At 41.4% G+C, this 18,679-nt stretch overlaps 1 protein-coding gene across 1 annotated transcript in view; it reads left to right on the top strand.

The window, feature by feature from the left end:
* Positions 1-18,679, top strand: part of LOC136863445 (opioid-binding protein/cell adhesion molecule) — a 707,217-nt gene that overhangs the window by 494,416 nt on the left and 194,122 nt on the right. Inside the window, exon 4 of the mRNA XM_068225932.1 lies at positions 9,321-9,455. Within this exon, the coding sequence (XP_068082033.1) occupies positions 9,321-9,455 (135 nt within the window). The remainder of the gene's footprint in view (positions 1-9,320; positions 9,456-18,679) is intronic.

The following is an 18,679-nucleotide window of genomic DNA, read 5'->3' as shown; positions in this document are numbered from 1 at the left end:
TTCAACACATCGCACGGAGTCAGTGTGAGGACTCGTGTAATTGCACAATGGAGTGCAAAACGGAGCAAGGCGTTAACATGAAGTTTTGCTTCCAACTAGCCAAAACGGCAACGGAAACACACGCAATGTTCGTGCAACTTTACCATGCTCAAGCAGTGAGTAAAAAGTGCGCTTTTGACTAGTTTATACGCTTTCAAGATGGAAAGGAAGGTGGTGAGGACGATGCGCGTTCGGGTCGACCAACCAAAAGCACATCTCCAGACAACATCGAACGAGTGCGACAGATGCTTGCCAATGATCGGCAACTGTCCTTACGAGCAGATGAAGTGGGTGTAGGCGAGGACAGTGTAAGAACCATTGTTTACGAACATTTGAAAAATCGGATGATTTTTGCCCGATGTGTACCGCACAACCTGACAGACGTGCAGATGCAATCTCGGATGGAAACGTCGGGAGATTTAATGGCCTTTTTTGACCAAAATCCGGAGGTGTTGAAAACCATCATTACAGGAGATGAGTCGTGGTGCTACCAGTATGATCCGGAGACAAAGAGACAGTCAATGGCATGGGGTCCGCTTCCCAAGAAAAGTCGGTGCACGAAGTCCAAGATTAAGACAATGCTGATCACCTTTTTTGACAGCAATTGTATCATTCATCATGAATTTGTTCCCCAGGGTACACCTCTCAACGCGGAATTCTACGAGGGAGTTTTGAAACGGCTAATGCAACGCATCAGACTCCTTTACTGGCCTTCAAAGTAATCTCCGTTAGCTACAACACACTTTGAATATCGACTGTAAAGCTGCTGGAAGCTGGCAGCAAACGCTTCTTTTGGAATCTCCCGGAGAACTCTTGTCACGCGCTGTTGGATACCTGCTACACTGTCGAACCGATGGCCTTTCAAGGCTAAATTAAGACGGGGGAACAAAAATCAGCTTGAAGATCACCAGAAGCAAGGAGAAATGGCTTATGAAGTAAAAGACACTGACACGGAAATATGCAAGCATGATTCATCCAGGAAAACCGTGACATTCGACATGTAACAGTGCCATCCTACGCCATTTTTTAAAGTTCCGTAGCTTTCTATAGGAGGCAACTCTGGACTTTCAATTTAACGAATGATGACTGTGATGATGACCATGGACACTGCTTTGTAGGCATGAAGGCTTTGTAGGCAGAGGTGGGAATGATGTCAGTTCCTGTCTGTATTATTTTTAATGCATAATGTCAAGGCAGAATTCAAGCATGTAACAATGTTTTGTCATGTGCATGCCTGCACTACGGCATTCAACCACACTTGAGACTATTGGTGCCCAGTCAAACGCACGTCGAAAGTCATATGGATCACAGTATTACAGCAAAATGCAAGATACGTTTAAAAGAATATTGAACACCCACGTGACTGGGCACAGCTGATGAGACAGGCTGCAAAGAAGATGCCACTCGTACTCAAAGAAATGCAAGTAAATGACTTCCTTGAGTTTGCCTCACTCCTGAAAGGCCCTTTGGAACATCTACGGGTTAATAATGGTGACCAGCTGAACTGGAGAGAAGTCCGTGGCTACATTAAAAGTAGGACAAATTGGGCATCCTTTTCTACAAAACTACCATGGATGAGGGGGAATCACAACAAGTAAGTTTTTCTAGGGAGGAGGAAAACAGTACATTTACACCACCGAGGGCATACTATGCAAATTAACCAATCCTTTGTCGAAGAATAAGGATTTTCTGGATTTACTGAAATTTGTGTCACCTGTTTCCCATTATTTCTCTCAGGCGCTCACTACAAGTGCAACTGGACAAGAAGTGTATCCAGACACAGTTTCAGGTGCAAGAGAAGATGAGTAAACCTCAGCATTGAAAGCAGACTACAACTATAATACACTACTGTAAAATGAGAAGTAAACAAAAACGTGTATGGCACTGACTTAAACTGAACTAAGTGTATATCATTACTAAACTAATTTTGCTCCTAAGTTGCATGTATTATCAGTATCATTCCATCTATGTACAGTTTCTTTTAAAGTAACTTTAGCTGTTCTGTTTTATTTTCTAGATCTAAAATAGAAATGTGTAATTTTTGCGATAATATTGATAATATTGTATATGTATATTGTATATCATATTGTATCTGATAATAATTTATCGCACTGACTTAAATATAATTTGCCTCTTATTTCAGTTACTGTTGTATATTTAGAGTTTGTTATCATCATACAAGTTAAAATGTTTACTTTTTTATTGCTTATTGTATTTTCACTGTTTTGCAATTTGTCCTAAATGCGCAGAAATATAAACATTGGCAACATTAATGCAATATTGCTTTTTACGGTAAACACACCTGTACATGAAAACTTGGGTGTGTAAATATGTTAAGTCCAATTATTCACTCCAGTCTCTTAAAGTTAAGTCTATTATAAAATTTTAAATGAAGATTGGCATCCAAATATTTTAATGTAAGCATAATATTTCTGCAACAAGCACCACTAAACCACCAAAAGGGAAGTGATTTTTGGGAAGTCCTCAAAATTTAAAATTAATTTATCTCAAAAGTAGTATTTCTAGATTAAACACACTTTACCTACCCACCCGCCATATTACAAAAAATCATACAAAAACAAAGATTTACATAAAAAGATATATTACATAATAACGTAAAAAATAGAAAGAAATTCATACGAAAATTGCGAAAGATACTTTAAAATGCTTCCTTGCATATGTAGCAATGTAAATTCACGTCTCACACTCAGAAATTCCCCCAATATTTAGGAATTGATATATTACAATTAGGGTAGCACAATAAGTACCAGAAAGTCAAAAATTCACAGATGATTTACATTATCTCACGACTACGATTTACAGCAGATTGCGAGGTTCACTGACTTACTACTATTTTAATATTGTAAATACAACACTACCACAAGAAGTTTACAAAAAGTGCAGGATATTGGAGTTTTTTCTCGAAACATTTCACATTTGAATAAATGATCTCCTTCGAAAGTATCAGAAATATTAACTTACGTGCTTAAAAATTCAACATAGGTCCATAGATTTTAAAAGATGAGATGAAATTATCTACACACTAAATAAGTGTCAAAAATGACTAGTGGTACTAAAACGACCATTTTAAACAGTGAAGTACAACCTGTGTCTAAAAAGTTCGGTGAATGGTCGCATGAAATAAAAACAACATAAGTTACACACAAAACTCCTTTACTGGCCTTCAAAGTAATCTCCGTTAGCTACAACACACTTTGAATATCGACTGTAAAGCTGCTGGAAGCTGGCAGCAAACGCTTCTTTTGGAATCTCCCGGAGAACTCCTGTCACGCGCTGTTGGATACCTGCTACACTGTCGAACCGATGGCCTTCCAAGGCTAAATTAAGACGGGGGAACCAAAAAATCAGCCGGCGCCAAATCCAGAGAATACAGAGGATGTGGGAGAAAAGTCACCTGGCCATCAGCGAGGAACTGGGTCACGCGGATCGCGGTGCGCAGACGGGCATTGTCGTGGAGGAGCTTCCACTGTCCACTCCGGTACAAGGCTAAGCCTTGTCGCTGCAGCCACAGTTGTCTATCTTGAGCCAGTCTTTTCAACTCAGCGTAGGTCTTGCACTTCATCCTCAGAAGCTGGTTCTTGAAGTAAGACACTCTGGGTCGTCCTCTTCCTCTTTTTCCAGCAATTTTTCCTTTAATGATATTACAAAGGAACTCTTCATTCCGCAGAATGTGACCAATAAATTTTATTTTCCGTTTTTCAATTTTGGTTATCAGACTCCGTTCTTCTCTTATCTCTCTGAGGACTTTGGTATTGTTCTTCATTTCCGTCCAACTTATCCTCTGCATTCTTCTCCAGATCCACATTTCAACTGCCTCTAGTTTTTTCTTTTCTTGCATTCTTAATGTCCAGCTTTCGCAACCATACAGAAGCACGCTCCATACAAAAAGGTTTTTGCAAAGGCCTTCCGAGTTTGAATATCTATGTTTGTGGGCCAGCAGATGCCTTTTATCTTGGAATGCTCTCTTTGCCATGGCTATCCTCTTCGTGACTTCTGATATGCTCCAATTATCACTCGTGATCAGGGTTCCTAGGTAGCAAAACTGTTTCACTTGTTCTATTTTATCAGGGCTAATTTTTAAGTGTGTTACAGGTGTCTTCTTGTCTTTACATATTTTCATGGTTTTTGTTTTCCTTGTATTAAATTTTGAGGTTCCATTTGCCTAAAGTTTCTGATAATATGTAGATCATTATCTGCATACTTTTACCTGTTTATGCTAGTATGGCAATATCATCAGCAAATCTTGTAGAGTGTACTTGTTTGCCATTAATTTTGATCCCCGTTGTTTTCTCCTTCATGTCTGCGATGGCTCCTTCGATGAACATATTGAAGAGATAAGGAGACAGTGGACATCCTTGCCTAACTCCTCTTCTTATTTTGGCATTTTTCTTTGTCCCACTGATTTCTAAATCAGTGTTCTGCATTCTGTATAAATTTAGTATGAGGCGTCTATCCTTCCAAACAATTCCTGCTTTTTTCATGGTAAGGAAAAGTTGTTCCCAGTCTACTCGATCAAAAGCTTTCTCTAAGTCGACAAACGTCACGTATACTTTCCTATTCTTCTCAGTTCTTCTCTCCAGAATCAAACGTAATGTCAGAATTGCTTCCCTAGTACCCCTCCCTGATCGAAATCCAAACTGGTCATTATCGATATAGTGTTCTAACTTCCCTTTAATTCTATTCTTGATGATGTTGAGCAGTATTTTTGAAGCATGAGACAGCAGACTGACAGTTCGAGAATCTAAACAGTCCGTGGCATTCCTGTTTTTTGGTATTGCAACAATTCTGGTTTTACTAAAGTCAGGTGGAACTACGCCATTCTCATAGCAATGGGACACCAGCTGAAAAGGGTAACGTTTCATATCGTCACCCGAGTGTTTCAGAAGTTCTGCTGGAATGTTACCTGGACCGGGTGCTTTCTCTTCCTGGAGACTCTGAAGGTGTAATTGAGGGACCCTTTCTGCATTCGTCTATTTCGTGTTCTTTTTCAGTGTAGCTGGTTGTATTATTTATATCCTTTCCTTGGTACAGGTCTTCAATGTGTTCTTTCCAACGTTCACAGATTTCTTCGGTGTTGAACAGGAGATTTCCCATTTTATATCTGACTATGGAGCTTCTGGTTTTTGGTTTGTGTTGTAGGGTTCTGATACTGAAATATGCCTTTTCCGCCTGTCCTCTGATCATGTACTTTTCTATAATCTCGCTTGTCTCCTTCATCTAGTTCTCCTTTGCTTCGCGACACTTTGTTGTGATCTGATTTCTAATTTCTTTGTACCGTTCTTTATTCCCTACTCTCTTCTCCTTATTCCTTTCGCGAATAAGGCTTATCATTTCATCAGTCATCCATGGCTTCCTCGGCTGTAACTGTCTTCTTCGCAGCACTTCCTCAGCAACTTCAGTTATACCATTCCTTATTTCCTCCCATTTTGCACTGTCATAAAAAGTCTCTGCTAACTGATTAGTTTTCATTTTGTATGCCTTTTGTATGCCAGTGTTCTTTAAACTTTGTGTGTTCCATTTGTGCTGGGTCAATTTCATATTCTTCTTTAGCTTAATGTCAGTCACACTTGGCTAATACAAGATTGTGGTCGCTGTCCACATCAGGTCCTGGATAGCTGTGGCTGGATTTAATCTGGTTTCGATATCGCTGTCTCACTAATATATAATCAATCTGATATCGTGCATTATCTCCAGGCGCTCTCCATGTGTATCTTCTTCGGATAGGTACTTCAAAGAATGCGTTTGTTATAACCATATCATGCTGTTCACAAAATTCTAAAAGTCTCTGTCCTCTTTTGTTCATTTGTTCATTTCAAGTTGCTATATGAACCAACAGAGGTATTGAAATCGCCCATTATGACCACATTATCTTTATTTCCTATGAGTTCCAACAAGCTTTCCATTTGCTCGTAGACTGTCTCTACCTCTTCATCGGAACTGTTAGAAGTTGGGCAGTATACCTGAATGATCACTAGATCAACTGGAGTGGCTTTCACTTTGATCATCATCAATCTGTCACTTACATGATATGTGTTGATCACATGACTGGAACATTTTCTTCGCAAGATAATAGCCACTCCATTCATTCCCGACTTTTCACTTCCACTGTAAATTATTCTAAATTCGTCTGAACAGAAGTCCCCGTTTCCTGACCACCTTGTTTCACATATTCCTAAAATATCAAGTGCTGTTTCTTGCATTGCAATTTTGATTTCTTCTACTTTTCCTGTTCTTAGCAACGTTTTCACATTCCAAGTTCCTACATTGAATTTATTACGCACTTTCCTGCAAGGATTTCGTTGGATGACGGCCTGAGAGGCCTTGCACCCATCCCCTCTCCTGCCGGATCTTGGGTTCCGAAGCCTATGATCAGTATTTACAGTTTCGCTCAAGCTTCTATCCATGATGCTAATCTTGGGATTTTGCTTGTGCAGTGGTGTCCCGTTCCCTTCTGCACATCAGGTTAACAGCCGCCCCTAACCTGGAGAACAGACGCTGCCCACAAGTCGCCCATATGCGTCAGACGCTTGCAGTTATGAATTCCAGTGGCATTTCCTCCACTGAGGGTTCATCGCCCTACTAAGAGGACTCCTCCGCCCGAAGCCGTTGGTCCCCTCAGTTGGCTGGGTTATTTCCCGCCGCCAAACACTCGGCGTTGAGACGCTGGCTGTACGGCCTACTCAATTACCGTAGCAGGATATACCTGACCAGACAGGTATCTTCAAGCTATTGCTTGATATTAACATTACCTTCTGCAACTTGAGAGGCTACCGTCAGTTTATCACAGGTGCTGCAAGCATCCTTATGACATTTCTTTATTCACAATCATCAATCGTTCAATTGAAAGTCCAGAGTTACCTATTACAGAAAGCTAAGGAACTTTGAAAAATGGCGTAGGAAGGCACTGTTGCATGTCGAATGTCACGGTTTTCATCGGTGAATCATGCTTGCTTATTTCCATGTCAGTGTATTTTACTTTATAAGCTATTTCTGCTTGCTTCTGGTGATCTTCAAGCTATTGCTAGATATTCACATTATCTTCTGCAACATGAGACGCTAGCGTCAGTTTATCACAGGTGCTACAAGCATCCTTATGACATTTCTTTATTGAGAAGTTTAACTTACGAAATTACCTTTCAAATATGCGTCGACTTACAGGTTGCCCAACACACTTTTCTTTGTACACTTTTAGAGTCCAGCAAATGTAACGTGTGATGGCAGATATTGTTTGATATTATCTTTCCTTGCATAGTGACTCTCATATACTGGGATGGTGTCTAGGAACTTTCTAACAGTATTCAGTACCCCGGGCAATTTCTTGGGATGGAAAATTCGATCCTCGGTGATTATCGTCAGTAATACCAGCCATGTTTTAAAGTTTCTTCCGCTACACTGTTTAAACGAACCTTGGCGTTTCTGCAAACAGTGTCATAAAGCATGATTTGCATACTCTGTTACATTCTCCATTGATTTCAACATGGTAATATAGTGTTACTTGTCTGAAGTGGTGTTTCAGGTCAACTTCACTAACTCTAGTTCTCCTTTAAGGGCACTATTTACAGTAAACTGCCAATATAAGCCATTCATTTCTTAAAATCTTCCAGTTACCAGTAGTTCTTAAAACACAGGAATAGATTTTTACAATGATTTTTACACAATTTGAGTAGTTCCACTTTGCGTTCCTTCACTACTTTTCCTGGCTATTGTTAGATATTCTTTTCTTTTATTTCTGGCATTTTCCTTTCAGCCCTTACCTTTCTTGTTTCCCTTGTATCCTACGAATGGTCGAGTACTCTCTTTTTGACCTATGTCTTAAGTTTCCATTTGGACTCTCACACACGTCTCTTACAATTTGTACTTCAGAAGGTTCACTATTTGATGCAGTTGTATCTTGATCATTTTTGACGGAATTTCTATAAAAACAGCTGGGTCAATTTTCGTACAAGCATCCCTTACCCTTTCCTACGGCCGTGATTGCAATTCAATTATTTAATCGGAGAAATCAGATGATGACGATGCATTGAAGTCTGTGTCGTGCATTGAACATCTTTCAATTCGTCAGGAATGGAAGGCGTTGGGCTTGACTCTAGAAAATAAGAGGTTGTTAGAAAATCAGTTGCTGTAGTTCAACTGATATCTTTGCCTTAAATGCACAGAAGTAAAAGTGAAGGATTACTATCGGTGTTACTGGATTATCAATAAAGCTCCCAGTCTAATAACTAATAGGTTCACAGCTGTTCCGTTACAGGCCATAAAGGTAGGTTACAGTGTTACGAGATTCAGGCTCCACATTTTACTAACTACTGTCACAGTCCTCCTCCTACTCCAGTCCACACCATTCCCCACCCACTCAAGGAAACTGGACACCAGTAGACAAGTACCTCAATTATTCAGTCGTGAAGATTCCAATAACTAACAGCTACTGTTGTATAGCACTCAGTTCTATTTGAATATCGTGAGCATTAGTCGTGTATTACCCCTTACAAATTGTTGTCAGCAACTTAGCATGGATATTCCATTAAATACCAATATAAAAGTTACTCTATCTGTTATTACTGAAATGTAGTTCAGGACATGCCTTTTAAACTTAACGGGATCACTGTTGGCACATTCAGTATTTCGTACCTCTGTCAGTGCTAAATGCACCATCTTAATTTCTTTGAAGTGCATTGTGCTTACAAAGCGACACGTCTCTTCGGAAGTAGGAATAGAACAGTAATAATGAAATTAATGAGTGGAATGCGTCAACGTGGCGGGAATAACATTTTGCATTTTTACCACCAGTTTTATTAATAATGTCTCTTTATTGTCCAATGAGTTAATGCTGTTTGCACTAGTGCATTTCTCATAATCATTGTGTAATGTGCGTTAACTCCCATGGAGAGGGAGATAACGCTCTTTACGCACGCATACAGTACTCTGTAGAAGGGTGAAAATAGTTTAAATAAATCACGGTGGACTTATCGCTCTTTACACACCCACAACCATGATTTTAGCGAATCAACACAGAAAACACAACGTTATATATTCAATTCTATTCGACATTAGAGTAGCGCACTATACACGAACGAGCATTTCGCATTCCTACACAAGGGCTCTTGATAGCTTACATTCAGCCATTGGTGGAGTTAACGCACTTTGCACGCCTACTTGCTATATTCTATCCTTGTAATATTTTATTCCTGTTCCGGTCAGTTATTTTTGTCACGAGTGAGGAAACATTCCTAAAACGTAATTTATGTTTGCTTTCTGATCCACAGGTATCGACAGGGACTGGAATAATGTCACATTTTGTGAACCTTCACATTGTTGTACCGGAAGCCTTCATTCTGGGGAGTGGAGAGCACCACGTAGACGTCGGCAGTGGCATCAGTCTAGTCTGCATCATCGAGAAGGTACTCTGTCTAACAATAGTTTACTGTTTTTACTGCTTACTGTTGCCGTACGGTACCCCTCCCTCTATGGCAGGTACCCCTTGCGGATTCTCTCCGCCCTCCTTTCCCCGCTTACAAATATAACGCACATTGAAGATATCTCACATCAATATAGCAATGGAATGAAACTAAACAGGCGTAGATATGGTCCGTCGGTGAGCACGTTAAATTGCCTGCTGTTAGCTCTGGTCTGGGACGTTACAAGTCCTAATGTGATGATGTACGCAGCCATTTATTGCCCCTGTTGTGCTACTTTCTCAAGTGGGATGGACGTATCGACGTATTGCTGCACACGATGGTGGTGGTCAACCCGCGATGTGGCGATGTAATCAACGGCCGTTATTTTAACAGGTCTGCATCGGTAGACCGTGTGGAAAACGACGCTTTTTACTGTGTCACTGACAAACCATAAGGCATCAGACAAGTGATCCAAGTGAAAGTTGCACAAAGCGTGTGATCACGTATTACTGGGACTTGTACAAACAGGTGTGTCTTTCACAGGGCTTCCTCTTCAGTCACAACATAGCCGTGCTCGTCTCCGGCGGTGTCCTAGCTGAACAGGAAGCCGGGGGAAAGGCACACCTGACCTGGATTTAATAGTCCAGTCAAATTAAACATGAAGAAAGGATTGTGCTTGCAAAAGGTCCGGTCGTACTGAATTTTGTATATGTTGTTAGGCTCTAAACCAATATAAAAAACAGATTTGCAATTTCCAATGTTCTGTGCGAGCGGCGATGTACCCAAAAAACCTTGAAAATTTTGGACTTTTATCATGTTTTGCTCAATATCTTAGTTAAGGAAGGGTCTGACCGGTATAGTTACTCTACACACTTTTAAAGTAGACTCAATTTGCTACAATTTGAGGCCTGGATAGGCTCTATACAGCCATTGGTTCCCAAGATACAGTTCTTCATATTTAGGCATTTTTTCCAAAAAGTGAATATTTCGAAATGATCACTTATTTTGTGAAGTATCTTCTAAAATACGCGTCCCACGTCACCTATTAAATTTAATTAGCTTTCATTTGAGACCTCAGTGGTACCTGTAGGCCCAGCGGTTCTCTCAAATACGGCAGATAACCAAAAACAGTCGTAAGTGGGTTTTGGGGGGAAATGCAAATAGATTGTTCTCACGTCTTTTTATTGCTTTTTTTTCGAACGTTCAATTGTACACTCTCCTTAAGATGCTCCCTTTTGTCCACTCAGTTGGACATTTTTTGTACGCCAAGGGTGCGCACCTCTACCTTCAGGATGTGATGGCTCTACAAGATCTGATGGATAAAGGTGAAAACGACATATTCATAAAAGGATCATTCGCAATTCGCCGGACTGACAAGTTTTGGTCTGGTCTGTGGTCAGACTTAACAATTGAACAGAAGCTGATGCGATCCATGAAGACCTGCGGTGGGTTGACCCTAGGAGGGGGAATCTCCGACAGTGTGCTGGCAAGGTGGACAACAGGAATGGTGCTTATCGTGAACATATGTGAAGAACTTGAAAGTTTTTGCAGCATATCATATCCTACTGGAGAGCAGCATCTGGACATGAGACCTTCTAGAATCGTCCGAGATAACAGTGATGTGGAAAAACTCAAAAACGGGTTTGCACTCCACCCCCATTTTCCAAAACTGACAGTTTGCTTTCTATCAGTAGAGGTTTACTGACATGTCCGTACTATTTAAGGGATGACTTCAGGTATTTGTTGGCCCCGTTCCCGATGTTTATGTTCAATGAACAGGGGATGCGCAAAAGCACAAAACCCACTCTGTACTCTGCCTTCACTCCTATTTCCAGACACACCCCGATAGATGCCAACACTAACGATGTTTTGGATGGTGGCTACCTCTTGTACAAGGTCGTGTGGCAGCGGAAGAGCACAGTTCGATCATTTTTGGCGCGTTATGCCATCCACATCTGTAACCACTTTGGGAAGAACGTCTCCATCATTTCTGACGGCTACCCCGAAGATGCTACAAAAACACCCCACCAAAGCAGCGTTACGACTACGGCGCTACGCAGCTCATTCCAGCTACGAATTGACGTTCGATGAATCCACAGTAATTCAAATTGCTCAAGAGCACGTATTGGGCAATAAGAACAACAAGGGATGCCTAATAACTCTTCTTTATGACGCCTTTCAGAAAGAGGGAGCAGAAGTGGCCGTTGCCGAAGAAAATGCGGATCGAGAGATCGTCATGACAGCGCTTTCAAAAAGATTCGATTTGTTTTGAGCGATTTCCGACAAAAAAAATTTGCAAAGTCTGGGCGGAGATGACTTGGGAGATAGGAGACAAGCTGCTCGACTAAGTTGTATGTTCCGAGCTGTCAGTGAAGAGATGGCGTGGGAGGACATCAGTAGACGAATACGTTTGAGTGGTGTCTTTAAAAGTAGGAATGATCACAATATGAAAATAAAGTTGGAATTCAAGAGGTCAAATTGGAGCAAATATTCGTTTATAGGAAGGGGAGGTAGGGATTGGAATAAGTTACCAAGGGAGATGTTCAATAAATTTTCAATTTCTTTGCAATCTTTTAAGAAAAGGCTAGGAAAACAAGAGATAGGGAATCTGCCACCTGGGCGACTGCCCTAAATGCAGATCAGTAGTGTTTGATGGATTGAACAGTAGCCGATCGGGTTGTCTTAGTTGAAGAATACGTCGATCTGCTCGTTCTTGTCAATGGTTTAAGCGCTGAAGAGAAATATCTACCTTCAGAAGAGCACGAAGGGCTAGGCTGGTACTAGTATAAGTCAAGGATTCTACGGCCAACGCCACCGCCGGCCCAACCGCAGAGGCCTCCAACGCCACCGCCACCGCAGGCTCTCGGTAGAGAGCTCCACTGCCAGAGCCAGCACAGGCCCCTCCGCAACGGCCTCCGCCGCATTGATTGCGCTGGCTAAGAGAGCGAGCCTAACCTCACATCCGCCATCTTGGAGGGGCTTAACCTAGCTTTTAACGTGAAATAGAGCTAGCCTAACCTCAGTTTTACAGATGGATGCCCTTCCTAACATCTAAGAGGGCGAGCTTAACCTCACATCGGCTATCTTGGATGAGCTTAACCTAACTTTTTACGCCCAAGACAGCAAGCCTAACTTCTTGGAGGAGCCTAACTTCAGTTTTACTGCCGGATAGCCTTCCTGACGCTTAAGAGAGCGAGTTTAACCTTACTTCCGCTATCTTGCATGGGCTTAATCGAACTTTTTACGCACAAGACCAGCAAGCGTGACCCCCATGGAGGAGCATAACACCAGTTTTACGGCCGGATGCCTTCCCGACGCCAATTGCACAAGATGGCGGCTATACACAACTCCTTATGAGACGGCTTACGGGTGCTTGCGCAAGATGACGGCTGTTCTTAGGAGAAAGCCAAGGGCGCTTGGAAAAGATGGCTGCTATACATAGGCTCTTATGAGACTCCCTAGGGATGCTTGCGCATGATGGTGGCTATCTAATTCTACAATATCGCGGCTACACATAGCTTCTTATGAGACGGCTTAAGGACGCTTGCAAAAGATGGCTGCTATATATAGGATCTTATGAGACTCTCTGGGAATGCTTGCGCAGGATGGCAGCTATCTAATTCTACAATGTGGCAGCTATACATAGCTTCTTATGAGACGCTTAAGGGTGCTTGTACAAAGTGGCTGCTATACATAGTCTCTTATGAGACGCTCTAGGGACGCTTGTGCAAGATGGCAGCTATCTAATCCTTCATGATGGCGGCTATACATAGCTTCTTATGAGACGGCTTAAGGGCACTTGCACAAGGTGGGTGCTATACAAAGTCTCTTATGAGACACCCTAGGGACGCTTGTACAAAATGGCGGCTATCTAATTATACAAGATGTCGGCTATGCACAGCTCCTTATGAGACTCCCTAGGGACGCTTGCGCAAGATGGTGGCAATACACAGGCTCTTATGAAGAAAGCTAGCTTAGAGGCTACTGCGCAATATGGCGGCTGCTGTTATGAAGATCCTTATGCATGCGGTGGAGGGCGATTTGAAATTCCACATGCTCATCAAAGCTACATGATTTTCGACAGCGGCTATTTTTAATCAACAAAGCAACGTGCTGCCATCATTTGCTACAACCTTTGAAATGTGGTGGCGGGGAATTTGAAAAATTCTACGTGTTTATTGGCAGCTGCCATCTTTAATCAACAGAGCACCGTGCTGCCATCTTTAGCTATTAACTTAGGTACTAGATAGCGGGAAATTTGAACAGTTCCACGTGCTTTTTTGACAACGGCCATCTTTATTCAACAGAGTATCATGCTGCCAACTTTAGCTACTACCTTTGAAATGTGGTGGCGGGCAGTTTGAAAAATTCTACGCCATCTTTACTGCACTAAACCTCATTCTCATACATGTGGTGGAGGATAATTTCAAAAATTTCACTTTTTTTTGACAGCTCCCACCTTTAATCAACAGAGCATCTTTCTGCTATCTTTACAGCACTAAATCTCATGCCTTTGAAATGTGGTGGCGTGCAATTTGAAAACTTCTATGTGCCTTTTTGACAGCTATTAGTGACCATCTTTAAACAATGGTGGCTATACATAGGCTGTTATGGCCTCCTCCTCCTCCTCTATCGAACATGCATCACGAAGGCAAGAGTATGCATGTGTTTTTAACCTGCAGCGATGACATCATTATAGTTGTGCATGTTTAGACTCGCAGATCAATATAGAAGTGATTGAAACATAAGAAGACTGGAATCATACACTGTACTCGATGTCGTTAACTTCAGCATGCGTTCAGAACATTGTTTGATGTGTTCAGATCACTAAATAAGTAATCAAAACATAACAGGACTAGAATCGAACACTGTACTCGATGTCGTTACTTACAACATGTGTTCAGAACATTTCAGGGGATACCTTCGTTCTAAGAAGATCAGATCACAAAAGAAGTGACTCAAACACAAGAAGACTAGAATAGAACACGATACACGATGACGTTACTTACAACATGTGTTGAGAACATGTCATTAGGATACCTTTGTTCTACGAAGGTGGATTCGAACAGAGAAAATAATTACAAGACTAGAATTCTGAAGAACTGTGCAGGATAGCGGCTGTTATAACGTACTCCTCCTCTTCCCGCTCGGTTAAGGCATAGCTTTATATCTCGATCGAAAGTACAACGTGATCTTATGCATAACGCGGTGCACATACTGCGTACCCATCTCGCTCGGTAAACGATAATATGAATATATCAAACGTACAAATTCAAATGATTTGCTTTCTATCATTTGTGTTATGCGAAATTAAAAAAGTACAGAACAAAAACCATACTGCGTAGCCAAGTCACTCTGTAAACGATAATATAAATATATCAAACGTACAACTCCAAATGATTAGCCTTCTATCATTCGCCTTGTGCTAAAATAAAAAGTACAGAAGAAAAACCATGCTTGCGTAGCCAACTCCTCGGTAAATGATAGTCTGATTTAGTTACAATAGAAAAAACATAGATTCAAACCCTGTTCTCTTATCGCAAACACGGAAAGTAAAATTAAACAGAACGCCTAGTGCTATAAGAAATACATTGTTTACATTTAAGCAACTAGCAGTCGAACAAGTTATCGCATAGACATGTAACATGAAATATCAGTTCGGAAATATATTGTTTCAATCTTTTGGCATAGGTTACAAGCATGTAGCTCATGCGGAAAGCAGAATTAAACAGAACGATAGTGCTATAAATAATATACTGCTTACATTCAAGTCCCTAGCAGTTGAACAAGTTGCCGCATAAATAAACATGAAATATCGGTTCGGAAACGTATTATTTCGATCTATTGGCATGGGTTACAAGCATGTAGCTTGTGCAAGAGAGGGCTACTATGCAGGATGATTGTAAAATGCTGAACCGAAAGAAAAATATGCTACACACATGATAGGGAATGGGACCCAGAGGTTACGTCTTATCAGAAAGGCAAAAGGATGAAAAGACTCTTTCTCCACCTCCTCCTCCTCCTGACCGCGTCCTCTTACTCCTCCTAGGGCTAATGGGCTAAAGAGCTGAAGGGTTAAAGGGCTGAAGGGCTAAAGTGCTAATAGGCTAAATGGCTAAAGGGCAAAACGGCTCCTCCTCGTCTACTACCTCACCACGCCCTCCTCTTCCTAGAAGGGGTTATCTGAAATTGGTACATTTTAAACAGCAGCAAGAACGCTTCTACTTTGTTAAGTGTAGCAAATAAATCTCTATTGGTAAATGGTTATATGTTCAGAAACGAAGAAATTCATGTCATACATAACACTGAACTTTTCAAGATGGCAGCAATGAGGTTAGCGATGTTCTGTTGTTGGATTTTAAATTCCGCGCTACGACGTGCATAAGAAGCATAGCACCGTGAAGATAGCATCGTTGAGCTTAGCGATGCTCTATTGACCTTAAAGTGAGGTTGACGAGTTCCAACCACGTAGGAATGGATTCTGAACTTCGCGTACTGACGCAGCATATCATGTGACCGTGACGTTACGACCACGTGCTCTTGTTTGTAAACAAAGCCACGTGATGTTTTGATACCTGTCATCTTGACGGACCCCAAACTCAATTTTAAGGACAATACAGCATCGCTAACCTCACTGCTGCTACCTTCACGGTGCTCAACGTCATATGCACATCGTAGCGCGGAATTTAAAATCCAACAACAGAATATCGCTAACCTCACTGCTGCCATCTTGAAAAGTTCAATGTTACAAACACTGAAAAACTATTAACAAATAGTGATTTGTGTTAGAAAAACGCAACTCAGTGCAGTACTAATAGATCGGGGATTTTAGTCTTCAGTCTTTATTAGGTAATTCGTATAAGACGTGACCCCTGGGTTCCATTCCCTGTTATGTGTGATAAGAATTTCTTCGGTTGTGAACACAAAACCCTTTACCAATAGAGATTAATTTGCTACAATTAACAAAGTAGAAGCGTTCTTGCAGATAACAATCGATGAGGGTTTTGCTGCTGTTAAAAATGTACCAAGTTCAGCCAACTCCTTCTAGGAAGAGGAGGGCGTGGTGAGGTAGTAGAGGAGGAGAAGCCCTTTTGCCCTTTAGCCTATTAGACCTTTAACCCATTAGCCCTAGGAGGAGGAAGATGCGGTCAAGAAGAGGAGGTGGAGGAAGAGTCCTTTCATCGTATTGCTTTTCTGATAAGATGTGACCCTTGGGTTCGATTTCCTATCATCTGAGTAGCACGATTATTTTTTCGGTTTAGCATTTTACAATTATCTTGCAGAGCAGCCCTCTCCTGCACAAGCTACATTCTTGTAACCCATGCCAACAGATTGAAATAATATGTTTCTGATCCGATATTTCATGCTTGTTTATGCGATAATTTGTTCAACTGCTAGGGAATTAAATGAAACCAGTCTATTCTTATAGCACTAGGCGTTATCATTATTATCATTTACCGAGCGAGTTGGCTACGCAGTATGGTTTTCTGTACTGTTTGGACTTTCGCACAAGACAAATAATAGAAGGCTAATCATTTGAAGTTGTACGTTTGATATATTCATATTATCTTTTACCGAGCGAGTTGGGTACGCAGTGTGTACACTGCCTTATGCATAAGTTCGCGTTGTATGTTCGATAGAGATATAATGCTATTCCCTAACCGAGCGGGAAGAGGAGGAGGACGTTATAAAAGCCGCTATACAGCACAAGGTTTTCAGAAATCTAGTCATATCATTTTTTCTGTTCGAATCTATCTTCTTAGAACAAAGGTATCCCCTGACATGTTCTGAACCCATGTTGTAAGTAACGTCATTGTGTTTTGTGATCTATTTTAGTGTTGTTATGTTTTAATCACTTATTTAGTGATCTGAACACATCAAATATTCTGAACGCATGTTGAAGTTAACGACATCGAGTAAAGTGTTATACTCTAGTATTGTTATGTTTCAGTCACTTATGTTTTGATCTGCAAGTCTAATCATGCACAACTATAACGATTTCATCGCTGCAGGATAAAAAACACGTGCATACTCTTGCCTTCGCGGTGCACTGTCGATAGAGATATGCCTTGACAGAAGGGGATGAGGCGGAAGAGGAGGAGGTGGAGGAGGAGGCATTAACAGTATATGTAGAGCCACCTTTGTTTAAAGATGGTCGCTGATAGCTGTCAAAAAAGCACGTATAAATTTTAAAATTACCCGCCACCATATTTCAAAGATATGCGATTTAGAGCTGTAAAGATAGCAGCACTATGCTCTGTTGATAAAATATGGGAGCTGTCCGAAAAAGTATGCAGAATTTTTCAAATTACCCTATACCCCATGTATAAGGATGAGGTTTAGTGCCGTAAAGATAGCAGCAGGATGCGTTGTTGTTTAAAGATGGTGGCTGACAGCTGTCAAAAACAAGTAGAATTATTCAAATTGCCCGCCACCACATTTCAAATGTAGTAGCTAAAGATGACAGCATGATGCTCTGTTGATTAAAGATGGCCGCTGTCCAAAAAGCACGCGGAATTTTTCAAATAGAACGCTACCACGCACATATGGTAGTAGCTAAAGAAGGCAGCACGGTGCTCTGTTGATTAAAGATGGCAGCTGTCAAAAAAACACGCAGAATTTTTCAAATTCACCGCAACCACATTTCTAAGGTAGTAGCTAAAGATGGCGGCACGATGCTTTCGTTGATTTAAGATAGCCGCTGTCAAAAGCACGTAACATTGAAGAGCACGTAGATTTTCAAATTGCCCTCCACCGCATGCATAAGGATCTTCATAACAGCATCCGCCATCTTGCCCAGTAGCCTCTAAGCTTTCTTCATAAGAGCCTGTGTATAGCCGCCATCTTGCGCAAGCATCACTAGGGAGTCTCATAAGGGCCTAAGTATAGCAGACATCTTGTGCAAGCACACCCTAGGCCATCTCATAAGGAGCTGTGTATAGCTGCCATATTGTATAATTAGATAGCCGCCATCTTGTATAACTAGAGAGCGGCCATCTAGCGCAAACGTCCCTGGGGAGTCTCATAAGATCCTGTGTATAGCAGCCATCTTGTACATGCGCCCTTAAGCCGTCTCATAAGAAGCTATGTATTGCCGCCATCTTGTAGAACTAGATAGCCGCCATCCTGCGCAAGTATCCCTATGGCGTCTCTTAAGAGTCTATGTATAGCAGCCATCTTGCGCAAGCGTCCTTAAGCCGTCTCATAAGAAGCTATGTATAGCCGCC

Source organism: Anabrus simplex, chromosome 2 (assembly GCF_040414725.1).
Source record: "Anabrus simplex isolate iqAnaSimp1 chromosome 2, ASM4041472v1, whole genome shotgun sequence".
Lineage (NCBI taxonomy): Eukaryota > Metazoa > Arthropoda > Insecta > Orthoptera > Tettigoniidae > Anabrus > Anabrus simplex.
Note: the sequence above shows the minus strand (reverse complement) of the source record. Positions and strands in the feature narration are given on the sequence as shown.